Source organism: Acomys minous (genome assembly GCF_964271855.1).
Source record: "Acomys minous genome assembly, chromosome: 18".
Classification (NCBI taxonomy): domain Eukaryota; kingdom Metazoa; phylum Chordata; class Mammalia; order Rodentia; family Muridae; genus Acomys; species Acomys minous.
In genome coordinates this window covers 40,366,141-40,390,475 of record NC_140501.1, presented here as the reverse complement: position 1 = coordinate 40,390,475, position 24,335 = coordinate 40,366,141, and the positions used below count along the sequence as shown (strand labels likewise).

Sequence of the window (24,335 nt, the reverse complement as noted above, 5' to 3'; positions counted from 1 at the left end):
GCTTGACCAGAGTAAGATAGACGTGTATGCAGGCAGGCTGCTCATATGCAGAAAATAATAATATCGATCTTTAAAAAAATAAAAGAGCTGAGGCAGGTTGAATACTATGGATTTAGGACTAGCTTGGGCTACAGAGTCAGCTTGCCTGGAGTGTAAGCCTGACTCAGAAACTGAGAAGCTCTGTCTGTAGGAGTGCATTACTGGATCATACGATACATCTGTGTTTAACTTCATGTGAAATTGATAGTGCCTTCTAAAATAACTATATTAATTTGCCCACCTACCAACAATGTATAAAAGTAATAGTTGCAGGCTTGGGAAGTGCTTAGTTGGTAAAATGCTTGTTGTGCACACATGAAGGAAGACCTGAGCTTTAATGCCAGTACAGGGTCATATAGCCTAAGCTGCTCTTAAACATGCTAGGAAGCTGAGGCTCGGACTAAAGGCACACAGTACTGTGCTTGATTATCACCGCACCTGACCTTGGGATAGAATATTATAATGCACCTATCGGGTATGTATGCACAATTTATTGACCTCCCAGCATGGTTATGACTTCAAACCAGTGTGTGTGTGTGTGTGTGTGTGTGTGTGTGTGTGTGTGTTGAACCCTATATTTCATACATGCTAGGTATGTGGTTTGCTGTACAAGAGGTGTGCCCTAAGGACTTTTTTTTCAGTACTGTGGATTGAACACAGGACATTGCACATATCTGGTGGGTGTTCTACCACTGAACCATACTCTCATCCTACTTTTTTTTAAGAAAGGATTTTGCTATGTAACCATTTGCTGTGTAGCCTGGGCTGGATTTGGGCTTGCCTTGCCTTAGCCTAAGTAGCTGGAATTACAGGCATGTGTCACTACTAAATTCTGTTCCAAGCACTTTCTGTGTTCCTATGTGTGTGCTCAGCTGCATATGGAGGACATAGGTCAACACAGGGTGCTATTCCTCAGGAGCCACCCACATTGATTTTGAGACAGGTAGGCTAGGCTAGCTGGCCAGCGAGCTCCACAGCTCTTCCTGTCTCCCCTCTTCTGCTTTAGCAGGCGTTGAACTCCAGGGCATTATTCATGCTAGGCAAGCACTTGACTACGGCTACAACCAAGGCCCAGGTTGTCACACGGTGATGGGTATCACGCTCAAGCTCTTGTGCTTTCGAGAAATACACTTCACACACTCGAGCTGTCTCCCCAGGCCCCTGTTCCGAGTTGTTGGTTTTTTGTTTTGTTTTGTTTTTGTTTTCATTTTAAGAATGAGGACTGCCGTTTGTTTATTTTTAGATCATCCTTTAATTTTTATAATTTTTTTTGTTTCTAATTAGCTTATACAAATCAGATTACCTTTACAAGGATATTACCCAAAATATTTTAGCTGTGGAAAATGAGTTGGTGGGCTCTCTGGTGAACAGTGGACTTCCATTGATTGTCAGAGAAGCTTGTTCCTTCGGCTGTGGTTTCTGAATATTCATTGTATGTTAAGTGAGCTAAATAGGACATTTGGCAGTGAAAATTGATTTGTTCTTTTCTTTTACATAGCTAAAAATTATGTTATTAAGCCCCAGAGATTATTTTAATAAAAAAGAAAGTCTTCAGTGAAGTAGAATAAATAGGCCATCTTAGTAACTGGTTTTGTCGAATAAATTAAAGTATGCTCAGGGAGGGGCCAGGGTAAACAGTTGTGGTAGTGTTGTGGTGGCTCGCATACCTTGCAGATGGTGACCTGGAAGGCATTGCTCTAGCAGCTCACCCATTGGGTTAGCCTGTGTCTGGCGAAGGGAGCCTGGCACATGGAAGGTCTTGTTCCACAGGTAAAGCTGTGGTTCCCTCTTGGAAGTGATAGGTTTGTGAACTATGGTTGCACTGGTATCTTTTAAACAAGGAGGATTTATCAACCTTTCAGGTCTACTTAAAATTGTTTCACTGTGTTGGATTTTCTAAAATGAATCTTTAAAAGTTCTTTTAGCCACATAAATTGGCACTTATTTTTCCACTGAACTTTGGATTTTCTAGTGAATTTTATCTGTTTAGACAACCTGTAAGTCTGCATCTGGCATTACAGTTTGCTAGTTTTCCAGATTACATAGTCATATATCCCTTCATCTAAGGGTTAATGAGTAGCTAGGTTAGACGCACCTGTCAATTGCTGCGGGAAGAAACAGTTTATTCTTTCTTTTCATCCTCTCTCACTTTTTTCCTTTTATAATTGTATTTGTTTGATGTTAATTTTACTTTCTTGTAGCTTGTCATTCTATTTTATACTGTTAATTTTAGAGTATATTAGCATGAGTTAGTGAGAGTTTAAACGAGGTAGATGTTGCTCCGTGGCTCTGTCTCGCTCCTGCCCCATGCCTTCCCGTTCTTACCTGAGCATTTGCATGTTTGACCTAGCAGAGTAATTGGGTCCACAGCAGCATGGGCGTGCCTCCCTTAGAAACACTTAGTTTCATGTGTGAGTCATAAGCTGAAGCAGACACCACTTCCCCAATCTACAGGAGCCATTTTAACAGCAGCAAACTCGCCGGATTGCTTTTTAGTTTCAAGCCCAGAGGACGAAACCTGAAGACAAAGTTTAAAGGTAACTTGTGATTGTGTGTGTTTGTTTCTAGCTATTTTTGAGCTGATAAACAGACCCAGTTCTTAACCTGTGGCAGAACAAAGCTGAATGTATTCCTTAACTCTGATAAACTACGTGTAATGAGTCACATGTCTGATTGCACTTTATAGCTACAGGCAGCAAAGCATTCGAACGCTGGAAAGTCCTAGCTCTAACCTCTGATACATTTTGTATATTTATATGTGTGCTTGGTATCTTCCCCTCCCCTAACTTCAGATAAAGGAGAGCCCCCACCCGTGCAAAGCAAACTAGATCAAGTTTTAATTAAAATAAACCCAATTGTCTTTGTGGGGCTGGCTGAGAAATGACCCTTTATTAAACTGTATTGCTCATGAGATTCAGATGTTGGAAAAAAAAAATCAGAAACAATGGCTTTGTTACAGCATTTTAATTAAGGCTGAAATCTTGGGCCAATTTAGTCATAAGTGTTGTTCACAGACCAGTCTATGCCTTTTTTTTTTAAGTTAATGAGTTATGCAAAATACTTTATTTTGAAAAGGAAAGCGAGGTTTAAAAACTTAAGTAGAGGCTGTCTGAAGTGAACAAACACTCCATGGCAAAAGTGTGTTTTCAAAAGAGGAAGCTGGTCTGAACTGGTTCATTCGGTGTTCGAGGGAAAGGAAGCCTCGGGTCACTTGCTTGGGATATCCACTTTCGAGGTGAAACTGCTTCCGAAGGAATTATGTGTTGTCTCAGTCTGTGTAAAAAACAGAAGAGTGTGGGCCTTCCTCCTATTGCTAGTGTTTATGCTTGCTTTTTTTTTTTAATTAAAAAAATTAAAAGCCTTCTAAGAGGCGGCAGCTCAGTCTTTTCCTGAATTATTTGTCATCACTGAACTGTTGAATTTGGCTGGTAAGTGTATGTTCACTGTGCAGCAGCATTGTAGTTCTGTAACATTCATGAAACTAACATGTGGGTAAAAGTAAACAGAGTAGGTAATGAATAGGGAGAACTTTTGGAAATCAAATTTGCTGTTACTTATTGTTGACCAAAATGGTTTCTGGCTAGTTGGGTGAGAACCGGCTCTCTGATGCCTGAAGTCCCTGTAGACTGGAAAGAGAAGGCAGTAAGGGCACTGCTTCTAGCTTCTTGATATTAGCAGATCTCAGTGTTGTGGTCTTACCAGGAAGGTAAGAAAGGCAGACATTTTGCCGGTTCAGCTGTGAGCCCTTCGTCATCTTTGTTTGCATATTGCTGGTTTGGTTGTCTTTTGACTAAGCAAAGGCTGTATTTGCTTCAAGTCTGGACTAAAAAAACAAAAACCAAAAAGCCTAATGACACCTTTTTCCTTTTTCTTTTTAAGATTAGTGATTCGTAAGAGAAAAAAAATCAAAATAAGCAAACTAAGAATGTATTTACTAAACAGAAGATTTTGATTTCTTTAAATTGCGAGCTTGCTTCCTTTGAAATAAATAGATATTGGTCATATATATGTCTTTTTCTCTTGATGTTTGTGTTGAGAATAAGGTTTTGCTATGCTGCTGGCCTCGAACTCTAGTCTGCCTCAGCTTTCAAGTGCTGGGATTGCAGGCATGTGCTACCATGCTTGGCTGCCACTTTCTTACTATGATTAAAAGGTAGGGCTTACAGAAAATGGCAGGGAGGGAGGTTTCGGGGAGACCCAGGAGACTGATTATGTAGTTAGCCCTGCTGCTCTCTTTTCATAAGGTTGAAAGGAAGTTTAAATTAAGTCATAAGAATTAAAATGTAGAATTATTGACTGGCGATTGTTCTGCTGCCTCATGTATGGCTCAAATAAATGCTAGTAGAGTGTGGGATAACTGAACTCCTGATCCTCCTACCTCTCTGCCTCCTAAATTACCACAAGGACCGTAGTTCTAGGTTTCTATGAGTTCTAGGACAGTCAGGACTACCCAGAGTGTCTCAAGCTCCCCCATACTCATTTTTTAAACCTTGTGTTTTGCTGGTATATATTATCTTGTCTTCTGTAAATTAGGAGCTTTCAAGTTAGGAAGCTAGCTTTACAGCTATACTCTGGATGCTTAGTCATAAACTAATATATATGTGCAAAGCTGGATGGTATAGTTTCAAAAATAACTAAACGTGATTAGCAGGAGATATTTTTGGGTTTAGAAATTACATGGTCCTCTATGGTCAAAATGTAACATTTTATAGTAAAACTATAAAAGGAGGGTTTTTTAAAAAAAAAGTATATTTATGAGCACTTTTGGTATCAAGATACTTAATAAGGTGTATTGTAATTAGGTCGTTTGTTTTTAATACTAAATATGCACATGGCAAAGTGCATAAAGTGAATATAATTTCAATATGTTTGCCCATTCACATTAACCTGGGTTAGCAAGTATAGTATGTCTTATTACCTATGTTTGCTTCCCTTTAAAAATTGACTATTCTGACTTTTATGATAATCTATTTTGTAATTTTACATCTTTGAACTTGAAACAGAATCACACTTTTTCTGTAGTGATTGGCTTATTTCAATCAACTCAATGAAGTTAATTTTTCTAGAGTATATCCTTGCATTCTCTTTCTGTATCAGTATACTTGCTTGCTCTTGTTGATGACACTAGAATATTTGTAGTTTGGGAGTAATCTTTCATTCACTTCCAAGAACGTAACTCTTCTTATTGAGATGTGTGCAGACTTCGCAAAGACAGAAGGAATAGAAACTTTAAGAAAATAAATAGCTATTATTATTCATCAAGGTCATTTAAGTGAAGTTGTCTTTAAACAATGTCAGTGCTGGGGCTGGAGAGATGGCTCAGCATTTAGGAGCGTTGGCTGCTCTTCCAGAGTACCTGGCTTTGGTTCTCAGCACCTACTCGGCAGCTCACAACTGTTTGTAACTCCAGCTGTAAGAGATCTGACTCCTTCTGGACTCTGCTGCCACTAGATAAACACGCAGTACACAGGCGTACATGCAGACAAAGCACTCATACACATAAAAAAAGTTTTAAAGTTGTCAGTGCTAGTTGGTAAAAATACAAGACAGTCTAGCCTTGACTCAGACCGAGGCCGGCAAGCTCCAGCTGTCTTTGCCCTTGAAACAACACTGCACATGTCCACGCCCTGAGGAGGTCTAACTGACAATGAGGATCACTTTGAGCTATGGCGTGCTGGGAAAGTTTCCAGGTCCCCTGTGGGGTTGAGAACTAGTTTTTGAGAATCACTACAATATACTGTGACATTTGGAACTGACCCAATTGTTCAGAACTTAGGGATTTGATAAGTAGATGATAGCATATCCATAAAATTATGTGGCAGAAATTTAATTAAACTTTATGTCAGTTGTGACCTTACAATGGAGTGTTTTTTTGCATTTCGGGGCACCTGATGAAGAAATCAACCTTTTTGAAAGAAAGTGAAAGTATCAGGTCGGTGTCTGCTAGTCTTGTCCGGCTCAAGCCTTTGCCTTGAGACAAGGGAAGCTCCGAGGAAGAGGGAAGCAGTTGCCCGCCTTACTGGGAAAGGGCTTTTGTACAGTAACTTTAATTTTCACAGACAAGGAGTTAGCAGCCATTTTTCATTTTTATGTGCTTTGTAGCAATAGGTGAAATGTGCCTTTAAATTATCTTCTAATAGATTCAGTTCTCATTACATTTGATTTTAAAGTTCTTTCTCCTTTTTATAAAAGAGGTGTCCCATAGCCCTAGAGCTGGTCATGCTGGTTGTAAGGCACCTCACGTGGGTGCTGAGATGGACCTGAGCATTCTGGAGGAGCAGCACGTGTGTTCAACCTCCGAGTCGTCTCCTGAGCCCCCTCCCCGCTTTTGTTTTGACTTTTCTTTCTCTTTTGAGACAGGATCTCCCAAATTAGTCCAGGCTGGCCTTGAATTTTTCCAGCCTCTTTCTTTCCTCAGCTTCCCAGTCCTGGGGTCACAGGCAAGCACCATCACACCCAGTTCACACTTCATTATTGTGTTCTTAATTGGAAGAGCTTTGTGTTGCTGTATAGAGTTTCAGACCAGAGAGGCCAGGGGTACAGCGCTATGGTAGATTGCTTGCGAGCGTGCAGGTGGCCTGCTTCAATCCTCAGCGCCACAAGAAAAATAAGTTTCAGTTTGAGTTATAGAAGCATTTTGAGAAGGTTTGAAAGAGACTGTTGCATTTAGACAGTGCATCTGTTAAAGCTTCCATAAGAAGTGTGTTGTGTCTGTACTCTGCAAAAGTCACAGCCCTTTTTGTGTGAGGCATCTCTGAAATATCTCTGTCCTAAGGAAAGCCCAGGAATCATAGTTGGCTTTGTGTGCTTTAATGTCTCTAGGCAGAACGTTTGATGCTTAAAGATTCCTTGAACAATGCGCTTATTTAATTTTTTTCTTAAGCTTGTCAGAAAATGTTGGAAGAATGTATGTATGTGTGTGTGTATGTATGTATGTATGTATATATATATACATATATATATATACACACATACAGATTTTATTATTTATTTGTAATGATTGGGAATCAGTCCTAGAGCCTTGGACATTGGAGGCGAGTTATTCTACCACCGAGCTATATCCTTAGCCCTTAGAGTCTGATTCTCTCTCACCTTTTCCCTCTCCCTGTCTCCTTCCTACACTGCTCAGCCTTACATAGGCTAAGTAAATGGTGTACTATTTACTGAGCTATACCTCCAGCCTAGCACTTCAGGTTTACATTGGAAATATTAATTAGAGTTAATTAACATTAAGGCATTAATGGCTGTGTAAGAATGAGCTATAGTCTTTAAGTTGAAAATATTAGGTAAAAATGAAACTTTATATTCAAGCAGTCATATAAGATTTTGTACTTTAGGAGCCTCACTTAAACCCAAATTGTAAGTGTATGTCAAATTCTGTGTAGAAAAAAAGCCACAGGATGTCCACAGTGGGCTTATATGATATGAACAATGTTATTTTGGGCACTGTCTGAGAATGGAATAGCACTTTCTAAAGCCTGATAAAGTTAAAGCTGAGTTAGATTATTTTTAAAATTTATTTATTTATTATTATGCTCTGCCTTCATGTACACCTGCAGAAGAGGGCATCAGATCACATCATAGATGGTTGTGAACCACCATGTGGTTGTTGGGAATTGAACTCAGGTCCTCTGGAAGAGCAGACAGTGCTCTTAACCTCTGAGCCATCTCTCCAGCCCCCAAATGTTACTCTTAAAACAAGTATAATAGTTTGAGGGCGTGTTCTACTGTTTTATTCAGTCATGTGGTTTCTGTCTTGTTTTGTTTTTCTACTCCTTGGGCCCAGGACCCTTTGTGTGCTGGACAGGTACTTTGTGTTTATCAATGGCTCTAGCCCTTTTTGTATTTATTTTTCCTTTGAGCTTGCGGGTCTTACTAAGTTGTCTGAGCTTCCTTGTCTTGCTCTGTAGTAGTCTCTCCACTTCAGGCTCTGTTTTCTGTGTTTTGTTTTGTTTTGTTTCAAGGTTTCTCTGTGTAACAGCTCTAGCTGTCCTGGAACTTGCCCTGTAGACCAGGCTGGCCTCGAACTCACAGAGATCCACCTGCCTCTGCCTCCCAAGTGCTGGGATTAAAGGCGTGCGCCACCACCGCACGTCCACTTCAGGCTCTGGAGAACCCGGGACCACAGGCCTGTGCCACCAAGCCTGGCAACAGTGTTTTACCAAATCTTTGGTGTTCATTCCTAGGAATACTTCAAAGGACTTGGGCATTGCTCTTTCCTGTGCATACCGAGTCTTAGCTCTGAACACCAGAGTGCTTTCCTTGTCTCTCTTCATTTTTATGTGTCTGATCTCATGCTTCACTATATTTTCATACTGACACTTGAACTATTTATACAATAAGATGTGGCAGAGAAGGCAGGAAGTACTTGACGTCTGTATGCCCTATCTTCTCTCTGCTTCCTGTCAGTTAAACCACGAAGAGAGGAACAGAGACACAGATGTGCAGTGACTTCTTTAATTTCCCATCAGGGAGCCCAGTTAAGCAGAAAGCTTGTTTCGTACTTGTTGATTTTAGGGGTATGGTAGACTTCTTGGTGTTACATGGATTGCGTGGATATGTGGGAGCAATAGGAGATTAGATATGGGACTTAATAAGAAAATACAAGTTTTACACGTTTAAAAGGTGTTTCCTTTTGTGATTTTGGTTTGGCTTTTTGAGAGTGTCCATATGCTGGCATTGAACTCATGTTCCTCTTGACTTAGCCTCCTCAGTGCTGAGATTATAGGCATGTACTACTACACTAAGCTCAACTATATCTTAGTGTGTGTGTGTGTGTGTGTGTGTGTGTGTGTGTGTGTGTGTAGGCCAGGGGCCAACCTTGGGGGTACTCCTTAGGAAGCAGAGGTGGTTTTCCTCAGGAACTATTCACTTTGTATATGCATGCACAAGAGTTCATATGCATTTACATGCATGTGAGGTGTACATGTAGGCCAGAAGTCAACCTTGGTGGCATTACTTAGGAGTCATGCTTTTTATCTTTAGAGCTGTGAACTAAACTCCTGTGCTAGGTATATTCGGACCACTAAACACTAAACCACAACCCCTGCACCACAGCGCCCTCATTGGGCCTACTGAGTACATTTAGGTATTTAATTTTATTTTTTGAAACAGGGTCTCTATTACATAGCTCTGGCTCTCACTATGTAGACCAGGCTGGCTTCAAAGTCATGGAAGTCCACCTGCCTCTGTAGAATAAAGGTGCGCACCACTACGTCCAGGCTTATTAAGTATATGTAATTTTAAACAATGGAGGGAAATGTAAAGAAATAAAACAAAAAACAGTGTGCTTTTGTGATCTTATTATGGCAGAATAGATGGCTGCATTTTCTTCTGCATGCCTTTTAACATTTTCTTGGCTCCTACTGTGTCTTCAATATGGAAAAAAAAATCTTATCTACACTTACCTGCACAAAGTTCTGAAGATCACCAAAGAGGTGAGACAGTTTCATTTCCCTGTTGGAAAAGTTTGTTTGCCACTATGCTGCCCACCTAGTTTTTAGATTTAAATGCCGGTGTCACCTTTGCTCCTTACTAGAATGCCTCCCTCTCCCTCACACTCTGTGAACTTGGGAAGACCAGATGGGAGTTATCACTAATGAAATAGGTCCCATGCCACTTTCTCCATTTCACAAGTATTTATTCCCCCTCCCCCATCATTTGGTAGATACAGTTATTTACATTTAGTAATCTGTTCCCAATTTTTCTTTATTAGGAACCAGACCACTTAAGGACAAAGGCCATGCCTTAATTTCTTTTATTTTTGCATACTCAATACCTAGGTTGTATCTAATACAAGCATAGGTGCATATGTACACCTGAAAGCTCCATCTGGAGTCAAATGAGCAAGCTGATTAAAGAACTAGAGTGTGGCTGGGTGGTGGTGGCTCACGCTATTAATCCCAGCACTCAGGAGGCAGAGGCAGGTGGATCGCCGTGAGTTCGAGGCCAGCCTGGTCTACAAAGTGAGTCTAGGACAGCCAAGGCTACACAGAGAAACCCTGTCTTGAAAAAACAAAACAACAACAACAAAAAAACTAGAATGTGTCTTCTGTAGGTTGCTCATATGGCTTTTTTGTGAGAAATAGTTAAAGTGAGTACTACTTTCTTCTGCTTTGATTCTCTTTGTTTCCTTCCCTTCTGTTTTTCTGTGGCTCTGGGGATCAAAGCCAGTGTTTTGAACATGCTAGGTGAGTACTCAGAGCTCTTCCACTGAGCTGTGTCCTTAGAAAGAAATCTTTCCTGAGTGCTGGTGATAGCAGGCTGAATTAAGTAGCGAAGAAATTTTCAATCTGCCATAGATATCATCTTGCTTTATTGAATATCTCAATATCATCTATTCCAGTCTCTCATTTGTGAAAATCAAGTATCTTAATGATATTATTAATTTCTGTGTTACTTAAAAGTAGCAGTATATTGGTCTGTGGCTGAGGACAGTTTAGTTGTATTAGATTTCTGAGCTCAGCTGTGTTTGGCTCCTTACAGTCCTGATTTCTGCACAGAATAAAATGAATAACTGTATTTTTGCCCACCTGTATTTTCTGTTGTCACTAAGTCATATGTGCGTCTGTGACTTAGCATGCTTTAGCTTAGACAGCTATTCTAGGAATGTTATAAAGTTTGCATATTAACAGTTTTTTTAACTTGAAATTTGATAGAGGTTGGGAAAAATTAGAATTTACATAATTAAAAAGTCAATTCTCATTCATTTATTTTTTTATTTTTCTATATATCAAAACAGGATCTTACTATATAGCTCAGGCTAAACTTGAACTCAATGTTTCCTAGGCTGGCCTCATTTGGAATTATCCTGTCTCAGCCATCATTCCTAGCTTGAAAACTGCTTTCAAAAGATCAAAGGAGGGCCTGGAGAGATGGCTCAGTGGTTAAGAGTGCTGCCTGCTGTTCCAGAGGTCCTGAGTTCAATTCCCAGCAACCATCTATAATGTGGCATGCAGGCATACATGCAGATAAAGCACTTATATACATAAAAAAAGAGAGAGAAATCAAAGGAGGATTGGGGTTGTAGCTTAGTTGGTAGAATCTTTGCCTAGCATGTAGGAGGCCCTGAGTTTAGTCCCCTCTATACACTGGGTGTAGTAATGCAGGCCTGTAATCCCAGCACTCTGGAGGCGGAGACAGACAGGGGGATCAGGAGTTCAAGTCCAGCCTCCTGCTGCATAATTTGTCTGAGACAGGTGAGACCCAGCTGTGAAAACCATACAGGGTGGAGACCATACATGGAGTGGTTAGCAGAGCTATTGTAGGAGGATGTCCCTGTGCACATGTAGCCTCAGCTCTGTGAGAGACGGAGCTAGCAAGGTCTCCACCTGCCAGCATAGCTCTTGGCTCAGTGAGAAGCCCAAGGGCAGAGTGTGGTAGAGCCTCCACAAGCGCAGCTGCACATGGCCCTCCCTCAACACCAAATAGTTGAACTTTGTAAGAAAAACAAAACCACACCAGGTGGTATGGTGGCGCACGCCTTTAATCCCAGCACTCAGGAGGCAGAGGCAGGCAGACCGCTGTGAGTTTAAGGCCAGCCTGGTCTACAAAGTGAGTCCAGGACAGCCAAGGCTACACAGAGAAACCCTGTCTTGAAAAAAACAAAAAGAAAAAAAAAACAAACAAACAAACAAACAAAAACAAAAGAAAAGAAAGAAAAACAAAACCACAAAGTAGAAAATACCTCTAATAACGGTCAGAATAACCGTTTCCCCATGACTATCATTTCTAATATCACTCTAAGGTAAAATGACTAGTCTCTCTTCTCTTCTCTTCCTGGGGGATCAAAGCCAGCGTTTGCATTTGCTAGGTGAGTACTCAGCACTCCTCTGATGAGCTGTGCCCTTAGAAGTAAAGCTTTCTTGGATGCTGGTAATAACAGGCTGAATTAAGTGGTGAAGAAATGTGAGCCTGTCATGGGTATGCTTTATTGAATAACTGAGTGCCGTTCAAGTTGATATCATAGATGCAACAACAAGTCCATATATTTCACTTTTACTGGTATTCAAGTGAATGAAGGTTATTTTGATGTTTAGTTGAATAGCCTGTACAAAGAACGTGATAGAGTCATATTTTTTAGAAATCTTGGCTGGGCATGGCAGTACATACCTTTAATCTCAGCACTCAGGGGACAGAAGCAAGTGGATCTCTGTGAGTTTGAAGCCAGCCTGGTCTACATAGTAAGTTCCAGACCAGCGACCTTGTCTCAAAAGAAAAAATGAGAACCTTGTCATTTTTATCCTCCACCCGCCCCCTTTCTGTTTTTTTTTTTTTTTAATTTTGTTGTTGTTGTTTTGTTTTTGTTTTTGAGACAAGGTTTCTCTGTGTAGCCTTGGCTGTCCTGGAACTCACTCTATAGACCAGGCTGGTCTTGAGATTTGATTGCCTCTGCTGTCATGGACCTGCCTTCATCTCATTTACTGAATTATACTGTAAACTTCATGGATCAAGGAAGATGCACGATTTTCTGTATTTTCCATAGGACTGCACTTAGGTAAATTCAATAATTTTTCCCCCTAAGACAGGGCTTCTCTGTTTAGCCATGGCTACCCTGGAACTTGCTCTGTAGACCAAGCTGGGCTGCCTGGAACTCACAGAGATCCTTCTGCCTCTGCTTCCCAAGTGCCAGATCAAAGATGCACGCCACCCCGCCTGGTGCAGTAAATAGTCTTGAATGGCCTACCACTGAATTTATCAATAGTTGAGGTACCTCTGAACATAGATTCTTCAGATATTTTGATTAGTGTTAGACATCAAAGAAGCATATTTCTTGTTGGAGAAAACCTTATCCAGTGTCACTGATGCACTTTAGACCTTCTTGGGATACTGGCCATACTGAATATGGCTACTTCTCATTAGAGATTACCAACCTGAGTTCATTCCACATGGTGAAGGGGAGAATCTAGTCTTGCAAAGCTGTTCACTGCACTTCAGAAGCAGATGCAAAGGGTTAGAAGGACCCGAGGTCAAAGGCAGCCTGGGCAATGTAGGAAAACATGGTCCCCAAGAAACAAACAAAACCAAGCTGGTGGTTTCATATGTGGTACAGTGTATGGCACATGCCAACATGCACACACACACATGTACACACACACTCTGAATGTAAAAAATTGAATAGAACAATTCTTTCATATACATCTAATTTTATCATTTATTAAAGACAAACACATTTATATACTAATGAGGATTACTTGTACATATTTACGTACTAATGAGGATTACTTGTACATACTAATGAGGATTACTTTATTTTTACATAAAATGATTAAATCTTAGCTGAGTATTTGGTACTGTGGAATGAATGTAAAACACCTTTGACATTTTTCAGAGTTGAATGATATTTGATTTTATTATTAACAAAGCTGAGAATGCTGCTCCATATAAACGCATGGTAAAAAAAATGACAAATATGCTTAGGGCTATTTTAAAACTGTTGGAAATTCTTTCTTAGTCCCGAGATAAAATTCACTGAACTTGTGTGTGTGTGTCCGTGCATGCATGCCATGGCTTATGTTACATATGGAGGTGTGACGACATTTTGCAGGAGTTGTTTCTATCCACCTTTAGCTTGCAGGGATTAAAGCTCATCACAGGTTTCACAGCTCTTTTATCTGCTGAGCAATCTCCCTGATCTCACTGAACATTTTTGTAAATGACACTCAGTTCATCAACACAAGCAGCAATTTAAAAAAATCAAACATTCTAAGACAACCAAACCCAATATGAATTCATTTTGATACTTAGGTATCAAAGATGATGGTAGGAAAATACTAAAAGTCTTTGTTTTCCATAGTTAAAACTATGTGTCTATAAAAGCAGAAAAACGCATATAGTGAAAACATTGTCGTTCATAACATATAGTGGTGGAGTCTGCATAGTGTTCAGTACACAGTGCAAAGTAAGTATGTTGTGTGTTCTGAACAAAGGGGCCATGTGCTTCCAGAAACACCTCTGCTGCACACTTCATTACACATTTGATTTTCAATTTGGTTTTGGTTACTGAATATCCAGGAACCTTTTATTTTACATAGTGGTGCACACCTTTAGTCTCAGCACTCCGGAGCTACACACAGAAAGATTGTTTCCAACACACACACACACACACACACACACACACACACACACACACACACACTCACACACACACTCTTATACTGTTGCAGGTGTTTCTAACCCTGTCGTTGGACCCCCACCCTCCCCCACAGTTGATGGAGCTGAGCTTTTAGCTAAAATGGATTCAAATGATTAAAAAATTATATTTTAAAAGATGAAAGCCCTAAACATTTAGCTCATATATGTCACAAATCTTTGGATCAATGAAGTTTGTTTTTAAGATTTAAAAATAGGAAAATCGAGTTACTGTGCACTTTTTAAACACTCAGTATTTTAAGTGTGTATCTCGTACTACTAAGCCCATGCCTTCTTTGTGCTCTAGGTGATGCTGGCATTTTATTTTCATTGAGTTTAGAAGCTGAGATGCCTGATAGTCATGAGGATGCTCTAAGGATCCCCAGGTGTAAGGCAGGGTCTTTCGTTGGCCTGGAGCTCAATTAGGTTAGACTGGCTGGCGGGCAGACAGGCACCAGGATCATCCTCCTTTGTCTCCTCAGCACCAGCGTTCCACACAGGCACCACCATACATGTGGGTTCTGGAGACTGAAACTCAGTTTACTGACTGAGTCAGCCCCAAGTGATTTAAAGACAGGATCTGAAAAAGTACCCTGGGCTTGGGCTCTCACTTGCAAAGGCTGCGATGATTGTGGAGGTGAAGCACATCTCTGCCTTTCCTCACTCAGTCAGTGCCAAAGCCTAAGTGATGGGAGTCAGCTAGCTATTCCCTCAGACAGGAAAACCCTGGTGTTAGAGCCAGTGTTTCACAAAATGAAAATATTAACTAGAGGAATAAACAGCCTCAGAAATGAAACACAGGTTTCCTGCAAGTTAATTCTTGTTTGTTGTAGAGAAAAATGTTTAGTTGCCTAAACAGGTTTTACTGACACGGGTGTTTTAACATGTTTGTGTTCTCGGGTAGATGTTTTTCTGTTAGAGTTCAGGTTTTGGGTACTGGGCAGAAGAGAGTTTCTGTAGACCTTTAACTTGCATAATAAAGCATGCGCTAATATTTTGGTGATAAAGTTAAGTCTTTTTTGAGAAAGGAATTAATTTTTTATGACTAAATTTATGATCATCATTCACTGATTCTCTTACAGTTTTAAATTTTCATGTTTTCAGAACATGTGTAGCAAGACCTAATCCTGAGACCACAGGTAGGAACAGGTCTTAGGCATGAGTTCTGTTGGCTGCCTGAGTAGAACCTGACACCAGGTAAGCCGAGTGGCCAGGAATGGAAAGTGGAGAAGTATGTGAAAGAACTGGAATTTCAGGTGTGGGGAGTAACTGCAGCCTCCCTCAGAGTCCTGGAACAGTTCCTGTGGGTGTCAGCAAAAAGGCAAAAGGACAGAAAGTCAGCCTGACGGGTTTCTCAGACTGACAGCTTTTTAAAGTTAACATGGTTGAAGCTAAGGTGTGTACGTCACCAGACCCTGGCTTGGGGCTTTACATGCAGCACCTTCATTTGTGTTTTACTTATAAGAAAGTCAAGGCAGTTTTGATGACGTTCTGATTGCAACTCTCCTGTGCTGTCCTTCAGTTTAAGGATAGCTAGTGTTTTCCTTTCTAAATTAAATAATACCTAATGTAAAGACACTTAACTTAAATTAATAATTAATAAAATAATAGCTAGCTACTTAAAAGACATGGGAAGTAAGTGTGCTGTTCACCTGCAGCTCCCACACTTCAGAAACAGTGCAAGGGTAGGAAGGACCCTGCGCTCTGCGGCATCCTGGCCGGTGTCGGAAAACACTGTCTCCAAGAAGCAAACACAACCAAGCTGCTCGTGATATATGTGCTATGGTGCCAATTACAGAAACTTGGTTTTATTACTCCATTTTTTCTAAGATACAACTCCAGTCACAGAGATGATTTTGTATTCCATTGAGTATTTGAAAAAAAATTTAAAGGCTAATTTTAAAAAAAGATTGGTATTTTTGATACGTTATTATTCTTCGGCGAAATGAGCTAACTCAAGATAATTTAAGTATATAAATGCAGGTTTATTGGGAGCAAGTGCACTTGTTGTCTTTCTAGAGAACCCAAGTTCGATTCTCAACAAACACCAACACGTGGCTCACAACCATCTGTAACTTTAGTTCCAGCAGATGCCCTCCTCTGACCTCCATAGGAAATACGCTTGCATGTGGTGCACATGCATGTAGTCAGGAAAAACACTCATAAGTATAGAGAAAAAAATCTAAAAATTTAAATAAATTTTCTTTCTTCTTTTACTATGGGTCACTAATAAATTAATATTGTTCTTGTTTGGAGAAATTCAGTTCTAATTGCATAATGGTAATTACATTGTGTTGATTTTTTGTTTGTTTTTTGAGACAGGGTTTCTCTGTGTAGCCTTGGCTGTCCTGGACTGGCTTTGTAGACCAGGCTGATCACTCACAGTGATCTGCCACCATCTATTTCCTGAGTGCTGGAATTAAAGGCATGCGCCATCACATGTTCACATTTAGTTTTCTTCTTAAAGATTTACATATTTTATTTCATGTTTTATGTGTGTTCTCTTAGGTGTATGTGAATCACATGTGTGCTTGGTGCCCACAGAAGGCAGAAGAGGGTGTTGCATTCCCAGGAACTGTAGTTACAGACAATTGTGAGCTGCTATGTGGGTGCTGGCAGCCAAACCCAGATCCTCGTCCAGAGCAAATGCTCTTAGGCCCTGAGTCATCTCTTCAGTTCCAGACTTACAAATGTGTTAAATTTAAATGATGGCAGTGACACTACACTTGCAGAAGTATGAGCAGTGTCGGTAAACATCTGAAAATGTCTTAATGAGTTATTAAGTTGAGATAGCAGTATAAAAAGGTTTACACGTTGTTTTTGTTTTTGTTTTTTAATTCCCCACTTTTAAGACTGAGTGAGGCTGTAAAGTAAGACTGATATGGTAGACTTAGGAATAGACAGTAATAGTAAAATTACGGCTTAAAGCAATAAAGGAGGAATCTGCAAAATATATAGTTCTTCCTCTGTATAAAATGTTCGATCCCAAATATCAAGAGGGTGGATAAAATATTTTCCCAAGACATTTCAACTAACAGCTGCACTGGAGGGACTGCAGATAAGTACTTTGGCAACACGTGCTTGTATTTGATGGTGGTGGGGACTGAACTCGGGGCCTTGTGCATGCGCGGCTCGTACTCTGTCACTGAGCTGTATCTCCCCGACCACGCTGCTGATAAAAACATGAAGGAAGTCCTAATTCATTATATAGAGTACAATAGCATGGGTAGAGGGGCAGGAGGAAACTGGGCCTCTCGTGCTCTCCTTGTTGCTTATTGACTGTGTCCTTAGACAGGTCAGATTACTTCATGCCCCAGTCCTTTTCAAAAAACCCCTGAGTGGTTTTCTTTCAACCCTAAAACCTATAATTCTACAAAGTTTTTAGATTGATAATGGTCATACCGTTGGAAGGTAATGCAGTGTAGTTTGCTAACCATGGACTTGATTTCATTTCTTTTTTTTTTTTATGTTATACAGAGTTTATTAGATGAGCATGGGGGTGAGGAGGAAAGGGGGGAAGAGGATGCCCCAGAGAGAGGAGAGAGAAGAAAGGTAGAGAGGAGAGGGAAGTAGAGAGGTAAAGCTTGATTTCATTTCTTTGTCTAGCTTTCACACATGTTGAAAAGCAGATGAGAAGAAAGCCCAATTGTGGTCCACCACACAAAAATTCCATCCATTACAACATGTGGGTCTACAGCTTCTGACTTCTAAGGCTTATGTGGCGCCTCTCTTTTTTCATCTTGTGGTCTTTAATTCTTGATGCATCTCTTTGAATAGTTTTTTTCCAAAATAGCCTTGCTTTTCTTAGAGTGCTTAAAGTTGATTTTGCAAGTCTCTTTATTAGGGACTATTTCATTAAGAATTCTTCTTGTTGAGGTATTTGTTGTTTAGTTATTACAGAATTCCACTTTTTGAGGTACCTCTGCCCTGCTAGCTGATATATATAAAACAAGTGTTGTCTGAATAATTGGTTATTCAACCCATTCTTCTTTGCTGATGCCTTTTACCTTCTTGAGCTAGAATGATTTAGTCTAAAACCTTTTGTTTGTTTGAGTCTTTTTATTTATTATTTTTTTCACAGAATGTTTTTGTGCTATAGTAATTTAAAAAAATGTTTGTTTTGTTTTTGTGTTTTTAAGATAGGGTTTCTCTGTGTAGACCTGGCTTTTCTGGAACTCTCTGTAGACCTCAAACTCAGAGATTACTCACTGCCTGTCTCTACCTCTGAAGTGCTAGGATTGAAGGTGTGTGCCTGACTAAAAAACTCTTGATGTGTTAAGTGTTTTATTTAGGATATAGGTTTGTAAGGTATGGGAGGGAATATTTGAGGAAAGGAAATGGGGATTCAACATTTTCATGGAGTGTTACTATTTGTCTCTACTTTGTATTGTTGAAAACTGACAAATGCAAATACAAATGCAAATAAAAGTAACAAATATCAGTTTTAATGTTAAAATCTTAATGGACTGTTCATATTTTTTTGTGTCTGAAATGCCTCTCAAATCCTGTATTTTATGTTTTATATTCAACAAGGGATTAATTTTGGCAAGTTTTGATTCATGTTTTTCTTATATTTGAAATACAAATATAACAATATATTTGTATTGTTACAAATAACCAATTATACAAAACAATTTGAATTGAGTTGTTGTAGACATTAAGGTGAAATAATGTCTTGTGTTTAAAACTGATAAAGTTACTATGTTTGGGATAGGGTCCTAACTGGACTCTGTTAAGTGAAGTTCTAATTTTTAAAAATTAATTAATTTATTTTCTATGCATGGATGTTTTGGCTCCATGCATATCAGTGCAGCAGAGAATGGAGTTACAGTTGGTTGTAAGTCACCATTTGGGTGCTGAGAATTGAACCTAGTTCCTTTATGATAGCGATTAGTGTTCTTAAATGCTCAGTCATCTCTCTAGCCCCATAAGTGACGTTTTAACCCCCTAACCTTTATACAACTGCATTTATCCAAACGGTACCAAAATGCAAGGCACTGGAGTCAGCTTAGACTGTGTTGTTAATGGGCTATGGTGTTGGAGTCTCGCCAGGAGTTGTGGTGAAAGAGTCTCAGTGATTATAAAAATGAGACTGAAGAAATAATTAGGATCTAACGTGCACCTGTTGCATATTTTTCACTCTCTACTCAGAGCTATAATTAAGCTAATGTTTATTGAGTTCAGTTTATGTACCAGGCGTTCTGCACATATATTTGCCTTTTCTTTAAGCAGGGCCAGGGACTGAAGCCAGTGTCTTTCTTGGCAAGTGCTCTGCCACTGACCTGCAGTCTCAGTTACCTGTACTAGTATTTCACAGATGATCTTCACAGCGCTAGCTTTTGCTGCTCTTTATTATGCTCATTTAACAGAACCAGAGCACTAGAGGCTTAGAGGTGTGGAGACCTTACTCAGGTGGAACCCAAGTGCTCTGAAGCTGGGGTTGATCCTAATTGTTTTGTTTTGTGACTTTACCTCAGGTGTGAAGATTGATGCCAAGAGCGTAGGAATCTTAATTCTAAGCATTTTTGTGGTGTAGCTCTCTAAAGATATAGGCATTAGACAGTCTGAGAATTTTTGGATGACCAAAACTGGGTTGCATCTCAAAAATGTGTAAATAAGATAGCAGCATGTGGCTATGGTAAATGGAATTTTTCCCTTGTTCCTTGCTACTTCATAGTGTTGTAAAAACATAGATTTGAGAACTGTTATAGCAGCAATGTTCCTGAATATATAGCTCATCATGGGTAACTTTAAACAAGTTTGGTATTTTTGTTTGTTTAACTTTTGTTTTTGTTTGTTTGTTTGTTTGTTTGTTTTTTGAGACAGAGTTTCTCTGTGTAGCCTTGGCTTTCCTGGACTTGCTTTGTAGATAGGCTGGCCTCAAACTCAAAGAGATCCCCCTGCCTCTGTCTCCCTAGTGCTGGGATTAAAGGCATGTGCCACCACGCCTGGCTTGTTTGACTATTTTAGATAAGGGCTGGTTATTTATCCCAGGCTGGCCTCAAATCCCAGCCTACAATTACAGGCTTGTGTCACCATGCCTAGCGTAAACAAGTTTAAAATTTACTGAGGATCTTAAATTGTCTTGTGGTGGATCAGACTCCTTTGCTTTCAACCATAATGCCCATGTTTTCTCATGTATAGGGATAGCTTTATGGAAATATTATGAGAGTATGTTTTGGATGTTTTAGATACAATGACTTGTAGACTCTTAAGACAGACTCTTAATGTACTGCCTGGGTTTGGAGAAAACTAGAAAGTGGAGATCCCCCTTACATTTTATATATACATTTACTTAGATCTGTGTTTTAAACAGTAATAGCACAGTTGAATAGAGGTCTGGGCGGATCTAGAAGCAAGACTGTGTGTTGTAGTAATTGAGATTTGATTTAGGAAATGAGACTGTACTGTTAGCTGTGTACAGACCACAGGATCTGGGCACCTCTGCTTATTTAATGAAAACCTGAATTACTGGGGTAGGTGTCAGACTTGTCCGTTTCTAAATAAAATTAATATAGCTGAGCTATGTTATTTCCATATCCTTGACGTGCAAAGAAGTTACCTCTGGTTTAAGAACCAGAAAGGGTCTGCCCCGCCCCCTACCCCCACCCCCACACTGAACCTCTTTAAAGCCACAGGATACCTAAACAGGAAAGTGGACAAAGAGGAGGAAGGCACAGAGTGTCAGAGGCCTAATGAAACCAAAGAAAATGCCTTATGTTTTAGGTCAGAGCTCTGGCTGGGGGATGGTGATTTGGGGCAGCCATTTTGGGTTATTTTTACAGGTTGTCAGTGATGGGTTGTGAAGGCTGGGCCATTCTCATTGCTTGTCCTTACTTTTGAAGTTTCCAAAGGACAGTAAGTAAAGCACAGCAGCACTGTGAAGATGCTGCCTTAAAAAAAAAAGTACACTTTGTAACTTTAGACAGATCGTTTCCATGGCGCCTCTGTACTTAATAAGAACACCAGGTTTTAGCGTACCCTTGAACCTAAACTGTGACATAAAAACTTCTGTCATAAGCACCCCTCAGTTCTGTTTGTTTGTTTGTTTGTTTTTTGTTCTGAGGTTTGAAGGTGATAGTACTTTCCTCTCTATCAAAAGAACTTTATTGCTAAACACAGAATCTATGTGGAAGTAGCTTGCATATTCAATGGTAGACCTTTAACGCATCAGTCCTTAACGTGAACCTTCTTATCATTGTATGGGGTTCAGGCAGGTACAGAAGACATTTGAAACTGGAGTTCTTTCCGCAGGAGAGGTTTTTGCCCTAATTATTTCTGATTCCTACGTACTGGTTTTCAGACAAGTACTGAAACATTTATCCAGTTGAACTAAGTGAGCAACACTTTAAAACACTGTGGTTCCTGCTAAGTTGCTGCTCTAATCAGCAGTGCTGTGGTTTTGAAGTAAACAGTCCTTGTGGGTTGAGACATGAAGTTGGAAGACATTATTAAGGAGCTTGGGAGGCAGAGGCAGTAGGATCAGGAGTTCAAAGTCATTCTTGGCCACACAGCCAGTTTGAGGCTCACCTAGCCCACATGAGGCCCCCCTCAAACAAACAAACAAACAAACAAACAAACAAAAAAGAAAAGAAAAGAGCCAGATGATGCTGGCGCACGCCTTTAATCCCAGCACTTGGGAGGCAGAGGCAAGTGGATTGCTGTGAGTTCGAGCCTGGTCTACAAAGTGAGTCCAGGACAGTCAAGGCTACACAGAGAAACCCTGTCTCAAAAAACTAAAATAAATAAATAAATAAATAAATAAATAAATAAATAAAATAGAAATGTGACTTAAATGTTGAAGAAGGGAAGATAAGATTAAGAGGTGGGCAGGGGGACATTCCAGGAATTGGTATAATGGAGAGTGAGAGGGAGACAAAAACAAAGATATCTTGTACATATAAGGCAGGGCTATACGAGAGGAATTGGGTTATGTAATAATTTAAGAGCAAAAATAAGTAATGTTTATGCAAGGCCAAGTATATATCTATGTTGTTATATCTGTGCTCAATTAAATATGAAAAAAATTTTGGCAGGGGCCTTTCTAGGCTCAAAAATGTCCAGACTGTGTTAAAAGTGCTTTCTTAATGTTACAGTTCAATCTCCACTAAAAAGCATGAGGTGGGTCAGAACTGTACACCGCTGGCTTGGGACTGAGTTTAGTGAGTAAAAATCTAACTTGAATTCTAACCCTTATTTAATTTTGATATCCAGTTGTGGAAATCACAGCGATCTGTGTTGATCTCTACAAGCTGGAATACACAGGGAGTTGGCTTGACTGACATTCAGAAATAGTGTACCTGTCCTGGCTGGCTCCTGTTGCTGGGTGTGAGTCTTCCAGGAAGCTGACTCACCATGTCTCATCATTTCCAAACATGTGTCTTTACAATTACTAGGATTTGTCATTATCTTTTACTTAACTTGCATCTTTTTGAAATATTTATATTAATATTATAAAAGATGTTTCAAAAATATGACTATATAAAACAACTTTTCATGTCACATTTTTATGGTCATAAACATTTAATATTTAATACAATTATAACCAACAGCTACATTAGCTTTGTTAGTGGTAACTTTACCTTTTAAAAATACTAATGTACAAACATATTTGGCAGTCATTATCTTGGTTTTGCTCCTAAGTTGCATTTTGTTTTTCTGCTATTGTAAAGTGCAGCCCTTTGCATGTTCTAACTTGCCGTGACGTGGTCAAGTGCGGTTTCCTTCCTGTTGCTTGTGTTAGAGCTAAAGCTACATTCAGTGCATGCAGAAAGAAGTCCCTGAAGACGGCTCTCGGCATGGGAACGCCTAGCATCTTTTTACTCAGGTCCTTTCAGAGACAGAAAAGTAGGCTTTACTTTCTGCTCACTTTTAAAAGCTCGTAAAACAGCATTTACAGCCTTTAACTGTCTTCACTTAGATATATATGACTGGGGATAGGGCTTGCAGTTGCTGTTAGGGACAAATGAGTCTGTTTTGAAACTTAGAGAGAGTAGTAGTTAATGTGCATGTAGGTGATTTGCTGGCCTACTGGAAAGAATGAAGTTGTTTATATATCCTCTGCTGTGGTTTAAAATTTCCTAATTATTACCGAAACCCCTCCCAGCCCCTCTCCCCCACCTAACACACTCAAGCATAGCTCAAGCATAGCTTGGGCAAGAAAGAAAAGGTAATAAGGGGAGATTTTATCTTAGGAATGAAGTCTTCAAAGAAAGTATGTTTTAAAAAACAAAGCCCTGTGTTTACTAGCCAAGTTGATTTTACTTAAGAGTAGCACTGCTATTTGGAGATACTGTGCTATATCTGTTGTTACATTTTAGCCAGGTGATTACTTTTTCACCACTAACCTAAGCTTTTGTTTTTCAGGGACAAGAAGACCAAGTGAATTATTTTAGAAAAAAAGTACAGGTTTGCTTAGAATGTCAATGAACCAAGGAAATTTGAAGCATTCTTTTCATTGAAGATCACCTTGGTCTGCAGTCACTTCACAGACTTGCCGGAGGGCTTTACCGAGCTACACGGCACGCTCCTGCTCCAGCACTGAGTCTGACTGGGACTTCTCTCATGTGGATCTAAGGGGGATGCTTTACTATGGCTACTGTGCTCCAACAGAACGACCTAGTGTTTGAATTTGCAAGTAACGTCATGGAGGATGAACAGCAGGTGAGCCAGAAAAAAATGGGTTTTAGTACATTTCTTAGGAGTTTTTATTAGTATCAGAATATTATTTGCTTTATAAGGTAGTAAGAAAACTTAATAAAATAAAATTGTAGAAGTTAAATATTTAGCAGTGATGTCCTTTCATATTTTAAGTACCAATTAATTCACTACATGTACATGTCATCATTAGTTTTGACGTGGTAACAAGGAAATAATATTTGGGGTTCATCTTGTTTTTCTGTAAAGTGAGACCAAATAGTAACCCTAAATAATACTTCAGATTACTTCAAGAAGTTCTAGAGAACATAACTGATGTCTATAATTAATCTTTTAAATATGGACTAGTTTTGACCATACCACATCTTCCCAGTTGAAAGGCTATGACCGCAAGGAAGTTTCCTAATTGTGTATATATGTATGTATAATATATATACTATATAGTGTCATTTATTGCCTTCACATAAATAAGGTCTCAAGAGATACTGAGGTAAAGGATTTAAACTTAA

The 24,335-nt window shown here is 39.6% G+C and overlaps 1 protein-coding gene across 5 annotated transcripts in view; it reads left to right on the top strand.

Annotated features, from left to right (window-relative positions):
- The window catches only part of ELF1 (E74 like ETS transcription factor 1), a 100,817-nt gene that overhangs the window by 34,831 nt on the left and 41,651 nt on the right, over positions 1–24,335 (top strand). For 4 of the 5 annotated variants that reach the window (XM_084767943.1, XM_084767940.1, XM_084767944.1 and 1 more), the window contains exon 2: positions 23,536–23,832. In XM_084767943.1, the coding sequence (XP_084624069.1) occupies positions 23,761–23,832 (72 nt within the window). In that variant the 5' untranslated portion in view covers positions 23,536–23,760. Of the gene's footprint in view, positions 1–2,438; positions 2,577–23,535; positions 23,833–24,335 lie in introns of those variants that run through there. The other variant, XM_084767941.1, reaches the window with a different exon arrangement.